We start from the raw sequence: 19,608 nt of genomic DNA, 5'->3' as shown, positions 1-19,608 counted from the left end.
GTTACTGCTGTCAGGATCCTAATCAGATTCATCAGTCTCTTTTTCTTCTCTCCGTCTCAATCCCAAATGAAACTCTTCATTCGGCAATTTTCTTCTCCTGTATTAAATTGTGACATAACCAGCAGCTCCCCAGCTCATGGAGGCTGTCAATCAGCTCCCTTGCGTTTATTACACACTGGTGTCAGAATGGGATTACCACAAACCAATTTGTGCTCTGCAGAGGCAGGGGACAGGGAGAGAACTAGGGAAGGCGCTTGATCTGAAAGCAGGGGAAGTAGGGCCTACTTTGCTTTTACATGTCACCGTAGGCCCTAGTGAACATTTGAACATGAGCTGCATCAGGCCAGTGGCTCATTCAGTCTAGCATCCTGTTCTTGAAGTAGCTAACCAGATACCCATTATGGGAAAATCAGTACCGTAAATGGAATATGTTCAGTGGTCACAAAATGCAGGGCGGGGGTGAGAGGATGAGAATGGAATGGCAAACCTTCCAAACGAGCATGGCTGGCTTAGATTGGCATCCTGAACCGGAACACTGCACTAATAAGTAGAATCATAGAATTGTGGAGTTGGAAGGGACCCCCAGGGTCACCTAGTCCAACCCCCTGCAATGCAGAAATATTTTGCCCAACGCTGGGGCTCAAACCCACGACCCTAAGATTAAAAGTCTCATGCTCTAGCGATTGACTTCTTACTACTATTATTACTTCCGTAGTAGTAGGAAGAAGAAGAAGAAGAAGAAGAAGAAGAAGAAGAAGAAGAAGAAGAAGAAGAAGAAGAAGAAGAAGAAGAAGAAGAAGAAGAAGAAGAAGAAGAAGAAGAAGAAGAAGAAGAAGAAGAAGAAGAAGTTGTTAAAGGCATAAGGATTGGATTCACTGATTTTTCCGGCAGCCTAATCCTGGAAATGAAGCTTGTCGGCATCAGACAAGGGGGCAGGCTGATAAAGCAACCGGTTCTGGAGCTGCAAAAGCAGACTTCCTTCCGGGAGGCGGCGGCAGAGAGGTAAGGAGGCTGGCTCGCTAGCTAGGCCCCCGATTTCGGTCCTTTCCAGACACACACACCCCTTTCCGATCTCGCTCTAGCTCAGCGGAGAATGAAAAAGAGACGCCTGCCCGGGCAGGCGCACAGCACCGCGCGTGGGCACCTTGCAAGCGGGGCGCGCGCGTAGTTCGCAGGCTCCCCTGTCGGTGGCGCGGGGCGCCGAGGGTTAATCCGGATCGCCCGACGCGGCGTCGCGTCACTTGCATAATTTGTTGTTGTTTAGTCGTTTAGTCGTGTCCGACTCTTCGTGACCCCATGGACCATAGCACGCCAGGCACTCCTGTCTTGCACTGCCTCCCGTAGTTTGGTCAAACTCATGTTCGTAGCTTCGAGAACACTGTCCAACCATCTTGTCCTCTGTCGTCCCCTTCTCCTAGTGCCCTCAATCTTTCCCAACATCAGGGTCTTTTCCAAGGATTCTTCTCTTCTCATGAGGTGGCCAAAGTATTGGAGCCTCAGCTTCACGATCTGTCCTTCCAGGGAGCACTCAGGGCTGATTTCCTTAAGAATTGATAGGTTTGATCTTCTAGCAGTCCATGGGACTCTCAAGAGTCTCCTCCAGCACCATAATTCAAAAGCATCAATTCTTCGGCGATCAGCCTTCTTTATGGTCCAGCTCTCACTTCCATACATCACTACTGGGAAAACCATAGCTTTAACTATACGGACCTTTGTCGGCAAGGTGATGTCTCTGCTTTTTAAGATGCTGTCTAGGTTTGTCATTGCTTTTCTCCCAAGAAGCAGGCGTCTTTTAATTTCGTGACTGCTGTCACCATCTGCAGTGATCAAGGAGCCCAAGAAAGTAAAATCTCTCACTGCCTCCATTTCTTCCCCTTCTATTTGCCAGGAGGTGATGGGACCAGTGGCCATGATCTTGGTTTTTTTGATGTTGAGCTTCAGACCATATTTTGCGCTCTCCTCTTTCACCCTCATTAAAATAATAATAGGCGAGTTTAATTAGGTAGCCTGGAATGTGCCCGGTTAGCAAATGCGCAGATTAAACGCTGATTGTCTTGGCTAGGCGCGCGCGCACGCAAGCACACGGTTAACAAATAACATCAATAAATCAGACGAAGCGAGCTCCATTGTGACGTCCGGAGCATAACAGGCAAAGCGGCGTGTGTTTTAATTGGTGTGCTAATTCAGCCTTCTTGGCTTCACGTCGCTTTCAACAGCTGGGGGGAAAGTAGCAAGCAAACCCATCTGTTCCCCCCTGGGTAGTAACAGTTCCTGTCTTGCTTCCTACCAACCTACCAGAAAGAAAGGAATATTGTTTTTTATTTGTTGGGAAAAGGAGCAATAAAATCATACGGATAGAGAAAGGATTACAGTATTGTTGTTTAGTCGTTTAGTTGTGTCCGACTCTTCGTGACCCCATGGACCATAGCACGCCAGGCACTCCTGTCTTCCACTGCCTCCCGCAGTTTGGTCAAACTGATGTTTGTAGCTTCAAGAATACTGTCCAGCCATCTCGTCCTCTGTCGTCCCCTTCTCCTTGTGCCCTCCATCTTTCCCAACATCAGGGTCTTTTCCAGGGAGTCTTCTCTTCTCATGTGGTGGCCAAAGTATTGTAGCCTCAGCTTCAGGATCTGTCCTTCCAGTGAGCACTCGGGGCTGACAGTATAGACATGATTATAGTCAAATGGAGCTTCCGAGTATACATATAGTCTACTTTATACCAGGCAAGGCTGTGAGATTCTCAGAATGTCTAGCCAGCTCGTGGTGGTATATGATAGGGAACCTGTGGTCTTTCAGATGATGTGGACAGGCCGATGGTCAGGGAGCTGAAGTCCAGCCAAATCTGGAGAGCCACGGGTTTACCTTCACTCTGCTAGATGGACCTCTGGTGTTCTGATGTCACGTAACAGCCATTGGTACACAAGCAGACAGAGCTGTGGAACAGACGACCTCAGAAGGTGGTGGACTAATTCATCGGAGGTTTTAAAACAGAGGTTGAATGGCAATCCATCAGGGATTCTTGATTCCCGCATTGCAAGGGATTGGACTAAATTACGCTTTGCATCCTTTCAAACTCTACAGCTCTATGATTCTATGAAGTCTAGACACGCTCGATTTCTAATCTGTATTGGCTGAGCTGCTGTGATATTCTGAACTATCTATAACCATTCCAACTGCTCAAGGAGAGTTTGTAGTCCAGTTACAGGTAGCTAGCCATGTTGGTCTGCCGTAGTCGAAACAAAAAAAATAAATCCTTCCAGTAGCACCTTAGAGACCAACTAAGTTTGTCATTGGTATGAGCTTTCGTGTGCATACACACTTTTAGTTGGTCTCTAAGGTGCTACTGGAAGGAATTGTTTTATTTTGTTTCATAGTCCAGTTACTGTGAGGAAGGATGCTTGTCAGTTTGCCTGGGATTAAACCCTCATATGGACTTGATGGCAGGGAATGCTGCTTGGGAGGAAGTATGTTTCGAACTGTACCCTTAAAGTCCAGCTTATTCTATAAGAATGGTAGCCTGCACCTGGGAAGGGAGGTTTTGTTCTGGCCCGCAGAGGAAACGAAACAGCTTATATTCTTAAGAAGTGTGCATGCACACGAAAGCTCATACCAAAATAAAAACTTAGTCGGTCTTTAAGGTGCTACTGAAGGAATTTTTTAAGTTTATGATTGTAACTCAAGGGCTGTAGGTCAGTGGGAACATTTGATCTGCATACAGAAGCTGCTAGCTTCTCCAGGTAAGGCTTGGGATCTTCCCTGTCTGAAACCGTGGACAACCACTGCCAGTCAGTGTAGACAATACTGCACTAGATGGACCAATGGCATGGGATGAGGCAGCTCCCTGTGTTTCCTAGCAAGCTGAGCTTCAACACCTTATAGAGTGCTGTCTCTTTTACTGTAAATACTTTGTACATTCTCTCTTACTCCTTGTAAATTTAAAATTAAACTAAAGTGTATCGGACACCTTCTGGAAGTGTGAAGCCAAGATATGATCACCTAAAATCCCACACCTTCCTTCTTAACCCTCACTCTTCCTACAATTACTAAATCAACTGTGTACACACTGTATCTTTAAAGCACATTATTTTCCTGAAAGACCTCTGGGCCCTGTAATTTTCCCTTCACAGAGTAACAATTCCCAGCAAGCCTTAACAGGCCACAATTCCCAGGATTCTATTGGGGAAGTCATGTGCTTTTAATGTATGGCATAGGCACAGCCTGACTCATTCAAATATAAGGTAGGTTCCTCTGTTTTGACTCTTTTATTGATTTCTAACTCTTTTGGACTTGGCTTATTGTTAATTCAGTGTCTGTGCCAATTAACACTTGCTAGTGTATTTTTAATGAGCATGCTAATTCCCTTCTGGATAAGGATGACATTGATTTACATTTATCTTTGTGGTCCTTGTTAACCCTTGGGGTGCCAAGTTTCCGAGTACGCTCAAATCTTAAAAGTCAAAAGAACCGCAAAGCAGAGTCAGGGTTGCATGTGAGAACTGCAGGCTTCTATGCAAAGTGCATACTTCATGTCACACCCTCCTGGGTGTTAGGGAGCCAAGAGGTCCTTGCTCTAACCCATAATCACTACTTCCTATCAGTGCTATTTTTTAATTAAAGGTAAAGGGACCCCTGACCATTAGGTCCAGTCGTGACCGACTCTGGGGTTGCGGCGCTCATCTCGCTCTATTGGCCGAGGGAGCCGGCATACAGCTTCCAGGTCATGTGGCTAGTATGACTAAGCCGCTTCTGGCGAACCAGAGCAGCACACGGAAACACCGTTTACCTTCCTGCCGGAGCCGTACCTATTTATCTACTTGCACTTTGACGTGCTTTTGAACTGCTAGGTTGGCAGGAGCTGGGACCAAGCAACGGGAGCTCACCCGTCGCAGGGATTCGAACCGCCGACCTTCTGATCGGCAAGCCCTAGCTCTGTGGTTTAACCCACAGCACCACCTGCGTCCCATTTTTTAATTACTTGGGCACAATTTCTTCTGCAGTGGTGGGAGAAAGCTGCACAGATCTGAATATTAAAACAAAGGAGTCAGGGTTTTTATTGGCTCTGCTACTGTGCCTTTAACAGCAGCCTGACATACCAGGAAATGATTTAACAGTTTAAGTGTGTTGAGCTGCTTTATAGAGGCTGGGGAGCTGGGCCTATACAAAAAGTTGGCAACCTTGTTCTTGGGACTTTTAATTCCTACTGATTTCTGTGCATCAGGCAGCAGAGCCAGAAAACCACAATAGCAACCCTACTGTGGCAAAGAGACCTGGGATATGGGTGAATAACTTTTATTCTTATCTTCCAGGTGCCCTTAGATGGACAGAGCAGGTGGAAGATGGATCCTGATATCTCTCTCCTATTCCAGTGCCCATCTCCCAAGGGCATCACAGAGGCTCAGGTCCGAGCTGAGCTCTCCCCACTGTACGACCGGCGCCCACTCCCTGGTGACAGGGCCCAGATCGAGAAAGCTTGGGTAGCACGGCGCCAGCAGAGCCCGTGGCTCTTTGATGGAGCCAAATTCCGTCTCCACTCGATCCAGCTGGAGGGGGACATCTTGACCTTCTACCTAGGTCTCACCTGCTACAAGGACTTTGTGGGCACCAACCTGGCGGACGCAGCTGGGCAGCTCCAGGAACGTGGGCGTGAGGACGTGGGGAACAGCCAGGCCTACCTTGCTGAGCCCCTGGGGGTGGGCGCCATGCTGCACACAGCGGATGACAAGTTTGTCTTTTTGCGGCGGAGTCAGTGCGTAGGGGAGGCACCTGGGAAGATCGACATTCCTGGAGGCCACCCTGAACCACAGGTTGCTGGAGTGCCTGGTTTTGTGTTTTGGGGGTGTTGCTGTTGAAAGAATGGGTCAAATTTCAGTACTGTGAGAAGGGATAGGACAGGCATCAGCTTTGCAGATTATCACAAGGGTTCCCCTGAGTCCATCTCCTTAATTAAGGTGGACCACAGCTTGGAAGTTCTACTACCACCTTAGCTTGGAGCAGAGCATCTGCTTTGCATGCAGAAGGTCCCAGGTAGGGCAGAGAGAGACTCCTTGCCTGAAACCCTGGAAGGCCATTGAGAATGGAGCTGTGTTCCTTGAATGGGCCTGTGTTCTTCTTCCTGTGCCTTGCTTTGCAGGTTGTCATGGGAGATGCTGCCTTGGAGGGGCCCGTCCATCACCAGGACCTCCCAGGAGAATCCGTGGTCAAGGAGTTGTTCTGCTCTGTGCTGCGAGAGATCCAGGATGAGGTGAGGAGAGGGCAGGAAAAGGGGAGCGGCCAACGACTAGGCTGCCTCCTCTCGTTTCTGAACCAGCTTTTGAGAGTGACTCTGAACCAGATTCCCCCTTCCCTTCCCAGGTGAACCTTCCACTGCCCACCCTCAGCAGCCCAATGTTACTCGGAATAGCCCGGAACGAGACCAGTGCAGGCCGCTGCAGTGCTGAATTCTACATCAGGTAATGTGCTGAATCCTGATATGAAAAGTAGGCCTCCCTCTTCACTATCATCCTGGTACCAAGCTGTGGTTAGTTATGAAGAGTGCATTGATTTTTTTCCTGCTTACGAATGTTTTTGTTTTATGCATTATATCAAAATATGAAAAGGGCCTACTGGTCCAAAAAGGTCGACAAGCTATGGTTTGGGGGAAACCCGCACAAGTGGAAGGCCTTGAGAGGTTGGATGGCCATCTGCCATGGGTGTTTTTGTTGTGATTCCTGCATTGCGAGGCCCTTGGGGTCTCTTCCAACTCTACTACAGTGGTACCTCTGGTTAAGAACTTAATTCATTCCGAGGTCCGTTCTTAACCTGAAGCTGTTCTTAACCTGAAGCACCACTTTAGCTAATGGGGCCTCCTGTTGCCGCCGCACTGCCGGAGCACGATTTCTGTTCTCATCCTGAAGCAAAGTTCTTAACCTGAGGTACTATTTCTGGGTTAGCAGAGTTTGTAACCTGAAGCATTAGTAACCTGAAGCGTTTGTAACCCGAGGTACCACTGTATTCTATGATTCTATGAGCTGATGGGGCAACACTGTAGGAAACAACCCTAAATAAAGATATTTGCCAGGCTCTGAAAGGAGAATAAAGTAGCTGTGCCAGCCAAATCACCATGGAGTTAGCGTCCCACAACTGGGGTGCCACCGCTAAGAAGGCCCTCTCTCTGGTATACATCTGCCTCATCTTTGATGATGGTGGCATCCACGGAAGGCCCTTCTACAAAGATCACAATGCATGGGTACATGGAGACAGGCTGCCCTTCAATATCAGAAACTATCTTCTATTGAGCCCCACTCAATAGAGGCTCATCCGTTCTTTGTCCTGCAGCTCAGCTGCTCCATCATGGTACAGCCTCAGCTTCTCCCCACTTTACCTCACAGTGTGGGCCCTGCCATGGACATCTCTTTCTCCAGGCCCAAAGTCTCCCCAGTTTAGTCTTCAGCTCCTAGTCCCTACACCCACCCTCAGCTTCACTGGTTGCTTTCTTCTCAACTTTGCTATTCATTAATTAATTCAGGTGCAGTCTCAGCTCTGAGCAAGTGAGGCACCATTATGCTATCGGGGGTCCTGAGGCCCAAGAGTCAACCAGCATCATCTTTGTTGACAGAGAGGTAAGTGCTGGAGCTGGAGGCAAAAGTGTGTAGCTCAAGGGTGGGCAGCCTTAGACCTGGGTGTCAAATACAGCCCTCCAGGCCTCTCTGTCTGGCCCTTAGGCTTCTTCCCAAGCCACACCCCTTCACCAGCCCTGCCTTACACACCCTCCTTGAGTATTTTTGGCCTGGCTGTCCTTGAACTCTGATTATGTGCATAATTCTTGGGACCCAATTCCTAGTTTATGTTGATAAGATTGGACGGCCAGCCATCTAAGCATACAGGAACCTCCTAGTTTCCCCATTGGCAAGTGCTAAGGCCCCTTTACGGAAACATATGCCTCCTCTGGACTCAATTTAGAGTTAATTAGAATACATTAAAGTGGAGTTCATTGTGTCATCGTCCCCCTTTTTGCATGCCAAGGCCTGTGACCCTGTCACCCCCAATATAGTAAAATAACTAGACAGGACAAAGAGTGTAAGTGTCAACCCCATTTTCTGCATCTCTTTTAACACATGGCTCCCTTTTTCTCTGTGCAGGATGTCCTGACAATGGAGCAGAGCGGGGACTTTTGGAAGGAACTGTGCCCATCAGCCAAAGGGGCCATAGAGCTCTACAGAGGGGTCATGGGCACATGCCAATGAAGGGCCCATTGGGAAGAGGTACTTTGAGGAAGTGAACCACTCTCTCAGGGACTATTCAGAATTACTTTACAGAGCACCCAGCTACCCCAAAATCACCAGCAGTCCTTTGGCAAAGCAGGCATATTATGCCATGGATATGGATAGTGGGATTATTCTCACCTCCCAACCCCCCCTTGAAACTGCACTGGCTGAGACCCACCTTAGCGCCTTGTGACCCTGTTGCTGTGCCTGTTTGTGCAACCTGTTTCTCAATAAAGAAGTAGTATTATTTTTTAATGATTAGTTATCTCACCCATGGTGTGATTTCAGGTTTTTTTTAGCATGCACTGGGCCTTTCTCTGCACCTCCAATATCCTCTTCTCATCTCTGTTACTAAGAGGATCCTCTTCCCCCTGTATCATAATTCCCAATATATCTAGGTCTGGTGCACCCTGTTTGTACAAATTATTTGCCAAGAGAAGTGAATTCTGCAAGCAATGTTGCAGGGTGGAGTGCTCAGTCTTCCAGCCAGACAGCCGTGCCCTTTCCCAGGATACTCCATTCCACTGTTGGACGCAGCAAATCCCTCTAAGTACCAGTTGCTGGAAACCATTGGAAAGGAGAATTGTTGTTGTGTTTGGTTCCAGCTTGCTGTCTTTCCAGACTGGCCACTGTGAGAATAGTATGCTAGACTAGATGGGCCACTGGCCTGATCCAGCGGAGCTTCATCTGGAGCGTCTTTAAGAGGAGAAAAAACAGTTAAAATTAGGAGTCACTGTAAAATGTCCATCAACCTAAAAAAACAAAAACAAAACAAGAAACCAGAACTGCAGTAAAACTCACCATGCAATCTCATGGGAGGCTTTTAAACAGAGGTTGGATGGTCAGGGAATCTTCAGCTGTGATTCCTGCACTGTGATTCTATTTTCATAGTAATTTCTGTTTCTTTTGCACATGCAAATCACAAATGTGCAAAGAACTGCAGTAAAAAGGGCCCAAGATGAGAAGGGCTCCCAAACCGCTCGATGAACAAAGCTTGCCTCCTCCCAGGAATAAAAGGGGCAGTGAGGCCGGACCCTCAAACAAATGTGTACTACATTTGCACATGATCGCCCTACAGCTATGGAGTGTCTCCAGAGTTGTGCAAGAGCCTCAGAAGACTGAGGAATTGGGGGAGGGTGGGCAGGGTGGCGTGAGAGCAGTTGCATTTCAGGGATTTAGCTGATCTTCCCCCCAGAGCGTTGCTTATCTGGATTACTGGCAGCTTGGAGGCAATTAAGAAATGGGGATCCGGGTCCCCCCACAATCCCACTAGTCTTTCACTCACCGCCTGAAGCGGATTAGTGTCTGAGCTGTGACCCGAGGTGCTCAGGTGCTGCATTTACTTGGCTATTTCTGCTTTATACTGGGGACATCCCTCCCCAGCCCCCATTACACAATGGACATGGCTTCAATCCATGGTGGGTTGCCAACTGTTGAGGGGAAAGTGGCCCAGCCTGCTCCTGCGCATTTAACAGCTGCTTCATCTGTCTAAAGCAGTGTTGGCCAAACTTGGGTCTCCAGCTGTTTGGGGACTACAATTCCCATCATCCCTGACCACTTGTCTTGTTAGCTAGGGATGATAGGAGTTGTAGTCCACAAACAGCTGGAGACCCCAGTTTGGCCAACACTGGTCTAAAGGAATTGAGAGGGAATCCCCCCTCCAATGACATGAAAGGTTAGCTTGAACACCTTGCTAACGCCAGCAGATCAAGCTGCTGTTGAAAGCATAGGTGCACGGGCAAATAATAAAAGGTGGCAACCTGTAATCCATGTAAAACTCCAATCTATCAGACTCCCAAAAGGGTGTGAGATTAGGGACAACTTCACAAACATTGTGTTTTTCTTAACTCTTGATGCTTTTTAAAAAGGTTATTATTTATGAAGCATAGTTAATGCACCCTACAGTTTACAGAGGCAAATAGTTATCTGCCTCAAAGAGTTACAATTGGTAAAAGGAGGCAAATCTCCACACAGCCAGAACTTTTCATGCAGTAATTTGAGGCATTGGAGGGGGGGGGATGCTGCTTAGGTGCAAGAAAGATACAACTTCCTTTATTTTCTTGTTACCGTCTGCAGAATTCTCTGTTTTGATAACCTCAGTTGGCCCAAAAAAGCTAGTATGAGAAAACGGCTCTTGACATCCCATTGGCCTTAACTAGTAGCAGGAACTGTGTTTGAGGAGGAGGGTAATTGGTGAAGGTACAACTGAAGGATCCCCCCACCCCTGCCGCTGCCGCCATTTTATAAAGTCTGTGGAATAATGCAAAAGGGTCTTCTAATAAAGCTCTGTGGTTTTAATTTATTACATGTGAAGTTAATATTATCTCAGACTCCCTGAGGGCAAAGTGGCATTTCCCTTGGCGCGCCTTACTGCCTCTTCCAGAAGTTCCATCCACCTGCCAGGAAAAGAGGGGAGGGGAGAGAAAGACTCATTAAGGCCCCGAAAAGAATGGAATAGCTGTGATTTGTCATTAGAAAGGCTGACATTAAGAGAGGCCCCATATCTCAACAGCTTCTTTGTTCGGGGGAGGGGGTATCTCTCTCTCTCTCTCTCTATATATATATATAGAGAGAGAGAGAGAGAGAGAGAGAGACTGTGTCATCTGTGTCTGTGTCTATCTGCCTGGATATTTTTGGGACCCACCTAATTTGTGTGACTGTAAGTTGTTTTAAACTGGTTTTAATATTGTGCTCTGTTGTAACATACACCCTAGGACCTTAGGGTGAAGGGCAGGTAATAAAATAGAACATTAACAATTACACACACACTTTTTTAAAAAACACAACAACCACAGGTGTGTGTGCACATGTACAGAAATACCTGGACACCTGCCCAGAATGGGAAAAGGCAGCAGGAAACAGGGCAGGGCAAGGCAGAGAGAGGAGTAATTGAGGGCTGGTTAGTAAAAACAACTCCAAAACACATCCTGGATACATTCCATCAAGCTCTGCCTGCAACTGGGCAGCAAACAGTGGAATAGTAACAAATATCCATGATCGAAAAAGCAGGAAAGTGGGAAAGGTAAATGTGCCACAAAGAAATGTCTGCTCCAGAATTGTGGGAGAAACAACAGGTAAAAAATCTTACATATTTTTTTCTGAAGGTGTTGAGGCAACGAGCTCATACAGATAGGGTACCAATTCCGATGTGCAAATGACAAAGACAGCTCGCGGATCTGGACAGAGAGGAGAGACAAGACGGAGGAAGAGGCAACACACCAGGGCTGGCCTGTCTAGCTCACAACCTTTAAATGAGGAAACATGGTTTTATCCCATTTTACCTGTGGCCACGGAGCGGATCAGCACCACATTCAGCTTGAGGATGGGGCTGATCGTTTGCCAAGTGCCTGAGGAGCCCCACACCCTCTTCCTGTGGCACTTGAGAACGAGTCTCTCATCCTTCCGCTGCAGGAGCAGCAGGAGATTTTCCAGCAGCAACACGTGCAAGTCTAAGAGAGAGGCAGAGATTTTGGAGTGGCTAACCTGCTTCGCGTATCCAGATAAGAACATCAGGAGAGTTTGGCTGCAGAATCAGTCCAAAGGCCCAACTAGTCAGAAGAACAAAGGAAGCTGCCTATACCAGTTCAGGGCACTGGGGTCCACTAGTTCAGTAATGTCCACACTGACTGGCAGCAATGGCACTCCAGGATCTCAGGCAGGAAGTCTTTTCCCCAGCTTGACCTGAGGATGCTGTTGGGGATTGAACCCGGAACTTTCTCCATTCAAATCAGGTGCTCTCTCACCAAGCTAGGGTGGCCCTTCTTCTGAAGGCAGCCTGTCTGGGAGAGTCTTTTAATCTGTGGCCTGTTGCTTTAGAACAGGCATCCCCAAACTTCGGCCCGCCAGATGTTTTGGACTACAGTTCCCATCATCCCTGACCACTGGTCCTGTTAGCTAGGGATCATGGCAATTGTAGGCCAAAACATCTGGAGGGCCGAAGTTTGGGGGTGCCTGGTTTAGAATTTCAAATACCATTGGAAGTTTTGATGTTTCAACAGCTGATGCTTTTGTTTTTCAGGGTCTTGTTCTAAAATTGCTTTGTTCTGTCAAACTTTCTGCAAGCTGCTTGGTTCATCTAGCTCAGAAACCCAGCCAGATGGGTGGGGTATAAATAATAAAACTATTACTATTACTATGATTATTCATCTGACTGGCAGCAGGGTTTGGGGCTCAAGAGTCTACCACCAAGCCACAGGGCTGCCCCACTTGGATTACTATTAAAAGTGGGATATAAACAAAGTCAGTGAGAGAGGAACTGCAGAAACCTCCACTCTGAGAGGCATATGCCACATGTGTGTGTTTGTTGGGGTGAGGTTGACAGCCACGTACCCACAGTCTTGTCTTTGCTCAGGCGCCAGCGCAAGGGGCCCTCGTGGATCAGGCACTGACTCCGGAGGTCAATATTCTGGACAGCCAGGACAGAAAAGGGCAGCGTTTTGAAGAGCGGAGAAGTAATATAAAAGCAGGAATTCAGTCAGAGGACGATGATGGGGAGGGCCATACCTTGAACTCTGCTGCCTGTGCATTGGTGGTCCACTGCAGCGAGGTGGTGTCCAAACACATCTGATAGGTCTCCAGGCGATGATGGTTTTCGGCCTTCTTCACAATCTCTTTCACACACTGAAGGATTTCTCGGCATTGGTCCCGAGCCTGGCACAGCTTCTGGTGCTCTGAGGACTGTCCTAAGCAAAGAGAGAGGGAGAGAGAGATGGGCTGTCACGCTGCTGGCAGTTTGTTTCTATCTACCAAAAACTTGGAGGCCGATTTGGAAACACAGGGGTGGTCCTTAAGTGGTTCCCAATACAAAACAGACACAACACTGCATTTAAAGGGAAACGACATTGGAAAAGACAGATGAGCAGCACTGCAGTAGGAATACATAATCCCAAGCAATCCTTGTTTTCTAATAAGAAAGTTGGCCTCTGAACACCCCTTGCAACCCTGCAGCCCCACCGTCTGCTAATACTAGCAGTGGAGGGGTGTGTATACACACCCATATACCCATCATCATTGATGTGTGTATTCACTTTCCACAATAAGCTACGCTCCATGTAGCCCACAACATCCAAAGGTCACAAAGCATAACATTTAAATTACAGGAGATACGACTCTCCTCCCTTTCCCAGCACACACATAAATATGTAGAGACAGAGATACCATCAGTGTGTTTGATAATATTATCCAGCAGCAAAGGGTAGTTTGTCAGCTGCTGCATTTCAGAGAGAATGAGATCTTTCAGTTGATGGTGGCGGCACTGGTAGTTGCTCTCTGCTTCCTGGGAAGGGGAGACAGACAGACAGACAGACAGACAGACAATATGCTTCTGTTACATATGTAGACTGGAGACATGTCCTGTTTGTGGGCTTCCCTTTGGGGCATCTGGTTGTCAACTGTGAGAACAGGATGCCTATGGCCTGATCCATCTGCAGGGCTCTTCTTAGGTTCTTATTCTTATGGCGGGGGTGTAGGTTTGCAAAAGACCCATCCAGGGGGCAATTGGAGAACCACCTTCCTGATGGAGAGGAAGTGCAGAGCTTTCAGGAGCCTTAAGAGACAAAACAGCTCCACTCTCCACTCACATCTCCCCCTCCTGCTTTCCTTCTTTTCCTGGGGGATGTTGTTGTTCTTCCTGCCCTAGACCCAGAAGGAAAGCAGGAGGGGGAGATGTGAGTGGACAGTGGAGCTGTTTTGTCATTGTAAAAACTGAGGCTGGAAGTGTGTGTATGGCGAGGGGGAGAACAACATAAGATGAGTCTGCTGAATCAGGCCAATGTCCCATCTAGTCCACCATCCTGTTCTCGCAGTGGCCAACCAGATTTCTATGGGAAGCCCACAAGCAGGATTCAAGCACAAGAGCACTCTACCCACTTGTGGATTCAAGCACAATTCAGAGGCACTATCGCATTCAGGGTGGGTAGCAGGGAGAGGAGGATAGGCCTCTGGCCTTCCAGAATGGAGAAAGAGCCCTCCAAGATTTCCTCTTGCACTCCGCACTGAAAGTGCAGACCCAGCATCTGAGACAGTCTATCCCTCCCCCTTCTTTCATACGAGGACACAGATACCTGAATGATGAGGATACCTGAATGATGAGCCGGAATCGAGTGTCCTTCTGCAGCTTGGTCTCGATCAGCTCCAGGGCCTTGGACTGGTTCACGCAGAAGTCAGTGACCGCCTGCTGGATCTCTTCGCGTGCAGGCCCACCAAACTGGGGGGGGGGGAGGAATAATAATTATAATAAGTATTTATTATTTATACACTGCCCATCTGGCTGGGTTTCCCCAGCCACTCCCAACAGAATATTAAAAATACAATAAAACATCAAACACTAAAAACGTCCCTAAATGGAAGGGGGCAAAGGGGGCAGGGGAGCATAGCTGCCAAGTTATCCCTTTTTTAAATCCCTTATGCTGAATAGGCTTCATCGCGAGAAAAGGGAAAACTTGGCAGCTATGCAGGGGAGAGGAAACACTTCCTGGTTAGAATCAGGCAGGTCAGGAAATCAAGCGGCCAAACTCAACTAGAGCCCCAAACACTGCCTGCACACACAGCCACATCCCCACCACCAGCCCAGCCACTCAGAGATTGTTACCTGGGAAAGCATGAAGTGTCCAATCTCATGGATGATGGGCCCTTGTTCTTGAAGTGTTTTCATCGATTCTGACAGAGAACCTGGAGAAAGGACAGGAGGAGGGAATGGTGAGAAAAGGGGGGTGGGGAAATAGCCACAGCAGAAATGGGAGGGGGAGAAGGACAGACATGGTCTCTATCTCTTTTTTTAGTACTACCCCCCGCCCCCCGGCGATGGGCCGCAAACCTGGCCATTATAGATTGGCAGACCCTCCAAATGTCTCTATTTTCCAGGGACAGCCCTGGATTTACAGAAGCCATTCCAGTTTCTGATTTGATCCTGTAATGTCCCGCTTTTCCTTAGGATGTCCCTCTTTTCATTGGTGAAATGTTGGAGGGTATGGAGTTATATGACACCCGAGCCAAGGAGATAAGTAACTATACAACCTTTAGAAGACATCTGAAGGCAGCCCTGTATAGGGAAGTTTTTATGATGCTTTTATATACGGTATGCTGGAGGCTGCCTAGTATGGCTGGGGCAACCCAGTCAGATGGGCAGGGTTTAAATACTATTATTATTATTATTATTATTATTATTATTATTATTGAATAGGATGCCCCTATTTTTATCTGAGAAATGTTGGAGGTCCTGGGGAGCGCTGCTGTTGCACTCAGGTCTAGATGGACCTCCTTTGGCCTTATCTAGCTGCCTTCTGCTCCAATGGTCCTCCTGAGTGAGGGCCTTTGATGGAGGCGACCCTCTCCCTCTACTCCTGACCCAACCGTGAGCAAGCGACGGTCTGTGTGAGACACAGAATGGGGGCCTAGTCCAAAGGGGCTCCAACTGAATAAGAGAGGCAGCCTTACTGTGAATCTTCAGCAGCTCTGGGAGGTTGGGGAAGAGGAGGGCCAGCTCCTCCCGCGAAAGAAGTTTCTCCCTAAACATGCGCTGATAGAAGAAGACAGTCAGGACACGCAGAAGCCGCAGGTGAGTGGCTTCCATCACAAACAGCTCTGTGCAAAGAGAGGGGAAAGGGGAAGAATGTCAGCTAGGGGTCAAATCCCAGCAGGATCCAGGAATGAGGCAGCTAAAGCAGGTTCATTGAAAAAAGCCTTGGGTTCTGCCTTTCAAGAGGAGACTGATCATGTTCTCTTCCTGTACTGGGAGCAAGTCCATGGAGTTGCTGTTGGCAGAGCATTAAGAAGCTGCCTTATTCAGTCAGAGACCCTGGTCCACCTGGCCCAATGCCTTCTTGTCTCTGACTGGCAGGTGGCTCTCCAAGGTTTCTGGGGTCTTTCCTTCTCATTCCGACCTGGAGATGCCATCGGATATTGAACCTGGGGCCTTCTACATGCAGAACATGTGTTCCATGAAGGGGCTGTGGCCCTTTCACTAAAGATAAAACAAGATTCCAATACTCACAGTTCCAGATAAAAGGGGCTGATTTAAATGAGAATGCAGGAAGCTGTCTTCTAATGAGTGAAATACCGTTGGTTCAGTGCTGTCTATAGTACGTGGCAGAAGGCGCTCCTCTAGAGGGGTTCAGGAAAGGGACATTCCCAACTCTACCTGAAGATGCCATCGGAGATCAAGCATGGGAGCTTCTGCAGGGAAAACATGGTCTCCACCACTGAGCTATGAGTCCCTTCCTCAGCATGGGCACCAATATGCAGCTGATAGCTCTGGTTACCAGTGCAACACGCACAAACACCATTCATCTATGGATTTCCCTTCCTCCTCAGAGACATTACAGCACACTTCAGGGCCAATAAGCCTTCTTCCCACCCTGCTCCCCTGGCCCTGTGTCAGAACTTTACAGGTGTCCATCTTTATTGACCCATGTGGGTCTTGCCTGGAGGGCATTTCACTAATGGCCATTTTTAAGAACTCAAAAGTTCCAAGCCACATGTACAGCCAAGGACACACTTCCCAGGAGAGATCTCACTAGGCATTTCTTCCACTTTTGCTTAAAGTAAGTTGAGATCCTTCTAGAGCCCAATGACTTTCTGAGGGTAACCCAAAGTATGAGCCACAGAATGACCACCTCACCATTGATAGCTTCCTGGTGGTCAACCTCCTGCTGTGGCAGGGAAGACGCAACATGGCGGCCGACAGTGTCTTTCCACTTCTGTGAGCTCAGGTCCGACACATAGAAGAGGTCATCCCCCAGCAAGGAGGGGAGGGAGGGGTCTGAGGTGGACCACAAGTTTGAGGTCTCGATGTTCCTGTGGGGGATTGAGGAAACGGGAGAGGAAGGGTGTCAAAAGAGAGTCTGCTAAAGGTCCTCCGGGCCTCATACATTGATTTTGGACCTTTCTTGGGACTCAGTGTTTTATACAGCATTAATGAAGGAGACACGGATTTTCGTTGTCACATTCTTGGCAGACAGACATTTTGCTTATTATGTATATTTTACTGTTTGATTTTATTGTATTTTGTATTTTAAGTTGCTTTGAGACACTTTAGTAACAAGTGATTAATAAATGTAATAAATAACAATGATACCTCAATGGGACCCAAGGGAGTGTTTTTATATGAGAGTCTTTCAAGCTGCATTTAAGTCCCTCTGGGGCTTCTTCCATGACTCTGGCTAGCAATGAACATTGTGGGTGTGGAAGAGAGGGAATAAATGACAGGAAGCATGTTGAATGCAAACCAGGAATGTCTCTTCCTCCACCACCACCACCACTTCCACGGTCCCTCCTACTAACAGGAGGGCCTTGGTGTTCCTTGTGTTCCTGACCACTCCATATAAATGGCCTCCCTCAACCCTGTGCCCTCCAGATGTTGTTGGACTACAACTCCCAGCAGCCCCCAGCCAGCACAGGAGTTAGAATAGTCAAATAACCGATGAGCATCTTCAAAAACTGGCCATAGGGGACCACACAGCATCAATATCTCTCCCCTACCCCCCAACTTTACCTTCTGTGAAAAGAGGACAAACAGCCCCCCATTGTGCAACGGGAAACGACAAATTTCCTGCACTTTCAACTGTACTGAGGAACACAGATGTCTACGCTTTCAGCGGATCCAAAGACAGATGTCTGCACTTTCAAGTGAGCCAAGGAAGACCAGTGTCTGTACTTTCAGCTGATCCAAGGCTCAAAGCAGACTCCTCACCAGGCCTCCTGGGAAACAAATATGAAGGATCCCACTGTCGGTTGTGAAGTCAAAGCCTGGCCTATTCCTTAATTTACCCCTCACCCTGTCCTCTCAGTTGGGCCAGGGAGTTGGATCTAGGCTACCCTTATAACGTAGTTAGTTCCCCTAAACACCCCCAGCCTCACATGCCTCTGGGACATCAAATGAAATAAGGCAAGCCTTTTAATTTTAGTGTGTGGGCTTCATTGTATTATGGAACCCACTTCTCTTTCAACTCGGGTACACACCCACATTCACAACATCTAGGCATCTTTTATAAGTGCTCCCAGGGACCTTTCTTGGTGCTTAATTTTATGATTACATGAAAATCCTAACTTTCCTCCAAATAACTCAAGGAGTTGTACGTGGCGCTCCCCCCCTCTCCAATTTATCTGCACAATAGCCCTGTGAGGTAGGCTAGGCTGAGACTTGGCCCAAGGTCACACCCAGTGAGCATCACGGCCAAGTGTGGATTTGAACCCTGGTCCGGAACGAACCGCTACACTCCAGTATATTATAATTTTAACTGCCCTTCCTAGTTTGCTATCTCAAGGGAGAGAGATGTGGGAATCCCTTTCTCCTCCCTGACAGACCCTCTGAACAAGGGGCTGAGGCGGGTGCTCCTTGTGTTCACCTGGTGCATTCGTTTATAATAATGCATGTCCACCTGTACTAGTAATTGAGATGACATTGCATAAATAGGTGGGTATACCGGTATTAGAAGATGTAAGGTAATATTCAATAGGAAGGGGGAGGTGGAATGTTAGTGGCGAGTGATGATTGGCTGAGCAGGCGTTTTGAAAAGTGGTTTGAATGCTGGGAGGGAGTCAGTTGAGAGTCAGTTGGAGCCTGGAGATCAGAGAGGGAAGAGCTGGGGCTTGGGGTGGATGTGCAGCAGGGTTGGTTAGATGAGCGGCAGAAGAATAGAATAATGGCCTGGTTAGAGCTGTAATAAAGGGACAGATAAGATACTGGGACATTTGAAACCATAAGCTTTGTGTACTCTAAGGCATCTTGGAGCCCTCAGTGTTTTTTCATTTGATGTTCTTTCATAAATCAGTTTTATTCCACCACATGCCTCTTCCTAGACCTAGTCTATGTAAGGGCTACTGATGGCTCCTAGTCACAATGGCTGTGCTTTGTCTCCACAGTCAGAGGGAGTAATGCTTCTGAATTCCAGTTGCTGGAGACTGGGGCAGTGGGCAGAGGGGTGGAGAGTACTCTTGTGCTCGGATCCTGTTTTGAGGGTTTCCCTCAGGCATCTGGCTGGCCACTGTGAGAACAGGCTGCTGGCTTGATCCAGATGGGCCACTGGCTTGATCCAGCTGAGGTTGTTCTGTTCCGATCCAAGTGATCTGTGGTGGCAGCGGGATGGGGTGGGGAGGGGTGTTTGGTAGGGTATCCAGGAAAGACCCAGCTCATAGCAGTACAATTTGAAGTGAAAAGGTGGCACAGGGAAGAGTGAGCAGTGCTAGAAGACCTCAGAGACACCCATCCCTTCCACCCGTCTGTTCCCCTGTAGCTTCACGGGAAAGGAAGTAAATTTATACAATATATGAAGGACAATTGCAAGCAATTAATAACACTGGCAGGACTTATTTAAGAAGACTTGTAATGTTGATTATCTATACCTTTATACATATTGGTTAAAATCTT

At 47.9% G+C, this 19,608-nt stretch overlaps 2 protein-coding genes across 4 annotated transcripts; one reads left to right on the top strand and one right to left on the bottom strand.

Annotated features, from left to right (window-relative positions):
* The first annotated feature begins 769 nt into the window (after window positions 1-769).
* On the top strand, window positions 770-8,513 carry NUDT22 (nudix hydrolase 22). 3 transcript variants are annotated; one of them, XM_088659217.1, is made up of 7 exons: window positions 776-1,002; window positions 4,128-4,238; window positions 5,307-5,804; window positions 6,131-6,241; window positions 6,352-6,449; window positions 7,505-7,598; window positions 8,118-8,513. In XM_088659217.1, exons 3-7 carry the CDS (start codon window positions 5,337-5,339, stop codon window positions 8,220-8,222), a joined length of 876 nt encoding a protein of 291 aa, XP_088515343.1. In that variant the 5' UTR covers window positions 776-1,002; window positions 4,128-4,238; window positions 5,307-5,336; the 3' UTR covers window positions 8,223-8,513. The 3 variants fall into 3 exon arrangements, with proteins under 3 accessions (XP_034955306.3, XP_088515343.1, XP_034955307.3); XM_035099415.3 differs by lacking the exon at window positions 4,128-4,238 and having other exon boundaries at window positions 770-1,002; XM_035099416.3 differs by lacking the exon at window positions 776-1,002 and having other exon boundaries at window positions 4,120-4,238.
* A 1,908-nt stretch (window positions 8,514-10,421) lies between these two features.
* On the bottom strand, window positions 10,422-17,038 carry LOC118076234 (rho guanine nucleotide exchange factor 11-like; the record flags this gene model as incomplete). The annotated part of the gene is made up of 10 exons (XM_035098860.3): window positions 10,422-10,639; window positions 11,332-11,419; window positions 11,525-11,692; window positions 12,573-12,648; window positions 12,747-12,925; window positions 13,401-13,518; window positions 14,323-14,448; window positions 14,833-14,912; window positions 15,678-15,824; window positions 16,861-17,038. Coding segments are annotated over 10 exons (1,236 nt in total), but the record flags the coding sequence as incomplete, so codon positions are not given.
* Between the last annotated feature and the right edge of the window lie 2,570 nt (window positions 17,039-19,608).

This window comes from Zootoca vivipara, chromosome 16 (genome assembly GCF_965207765.1).
Source record: "Zootoca vivipara chromosome 16, rZooViv2.hap1.1, whole genome shotgun sequence".
Taxonomy (NCBI): Eukaryota; Metazoa; Chordata; class Lepidosauria; order Squamata; family Lacertidae; genus Zootoca; species Zootoca vivipara.
The sequence above is the reverse complement of the archived record's forward strand: the minus strand, read 5'-3'. Positions and strand labels throughout refer to the sequence as shown.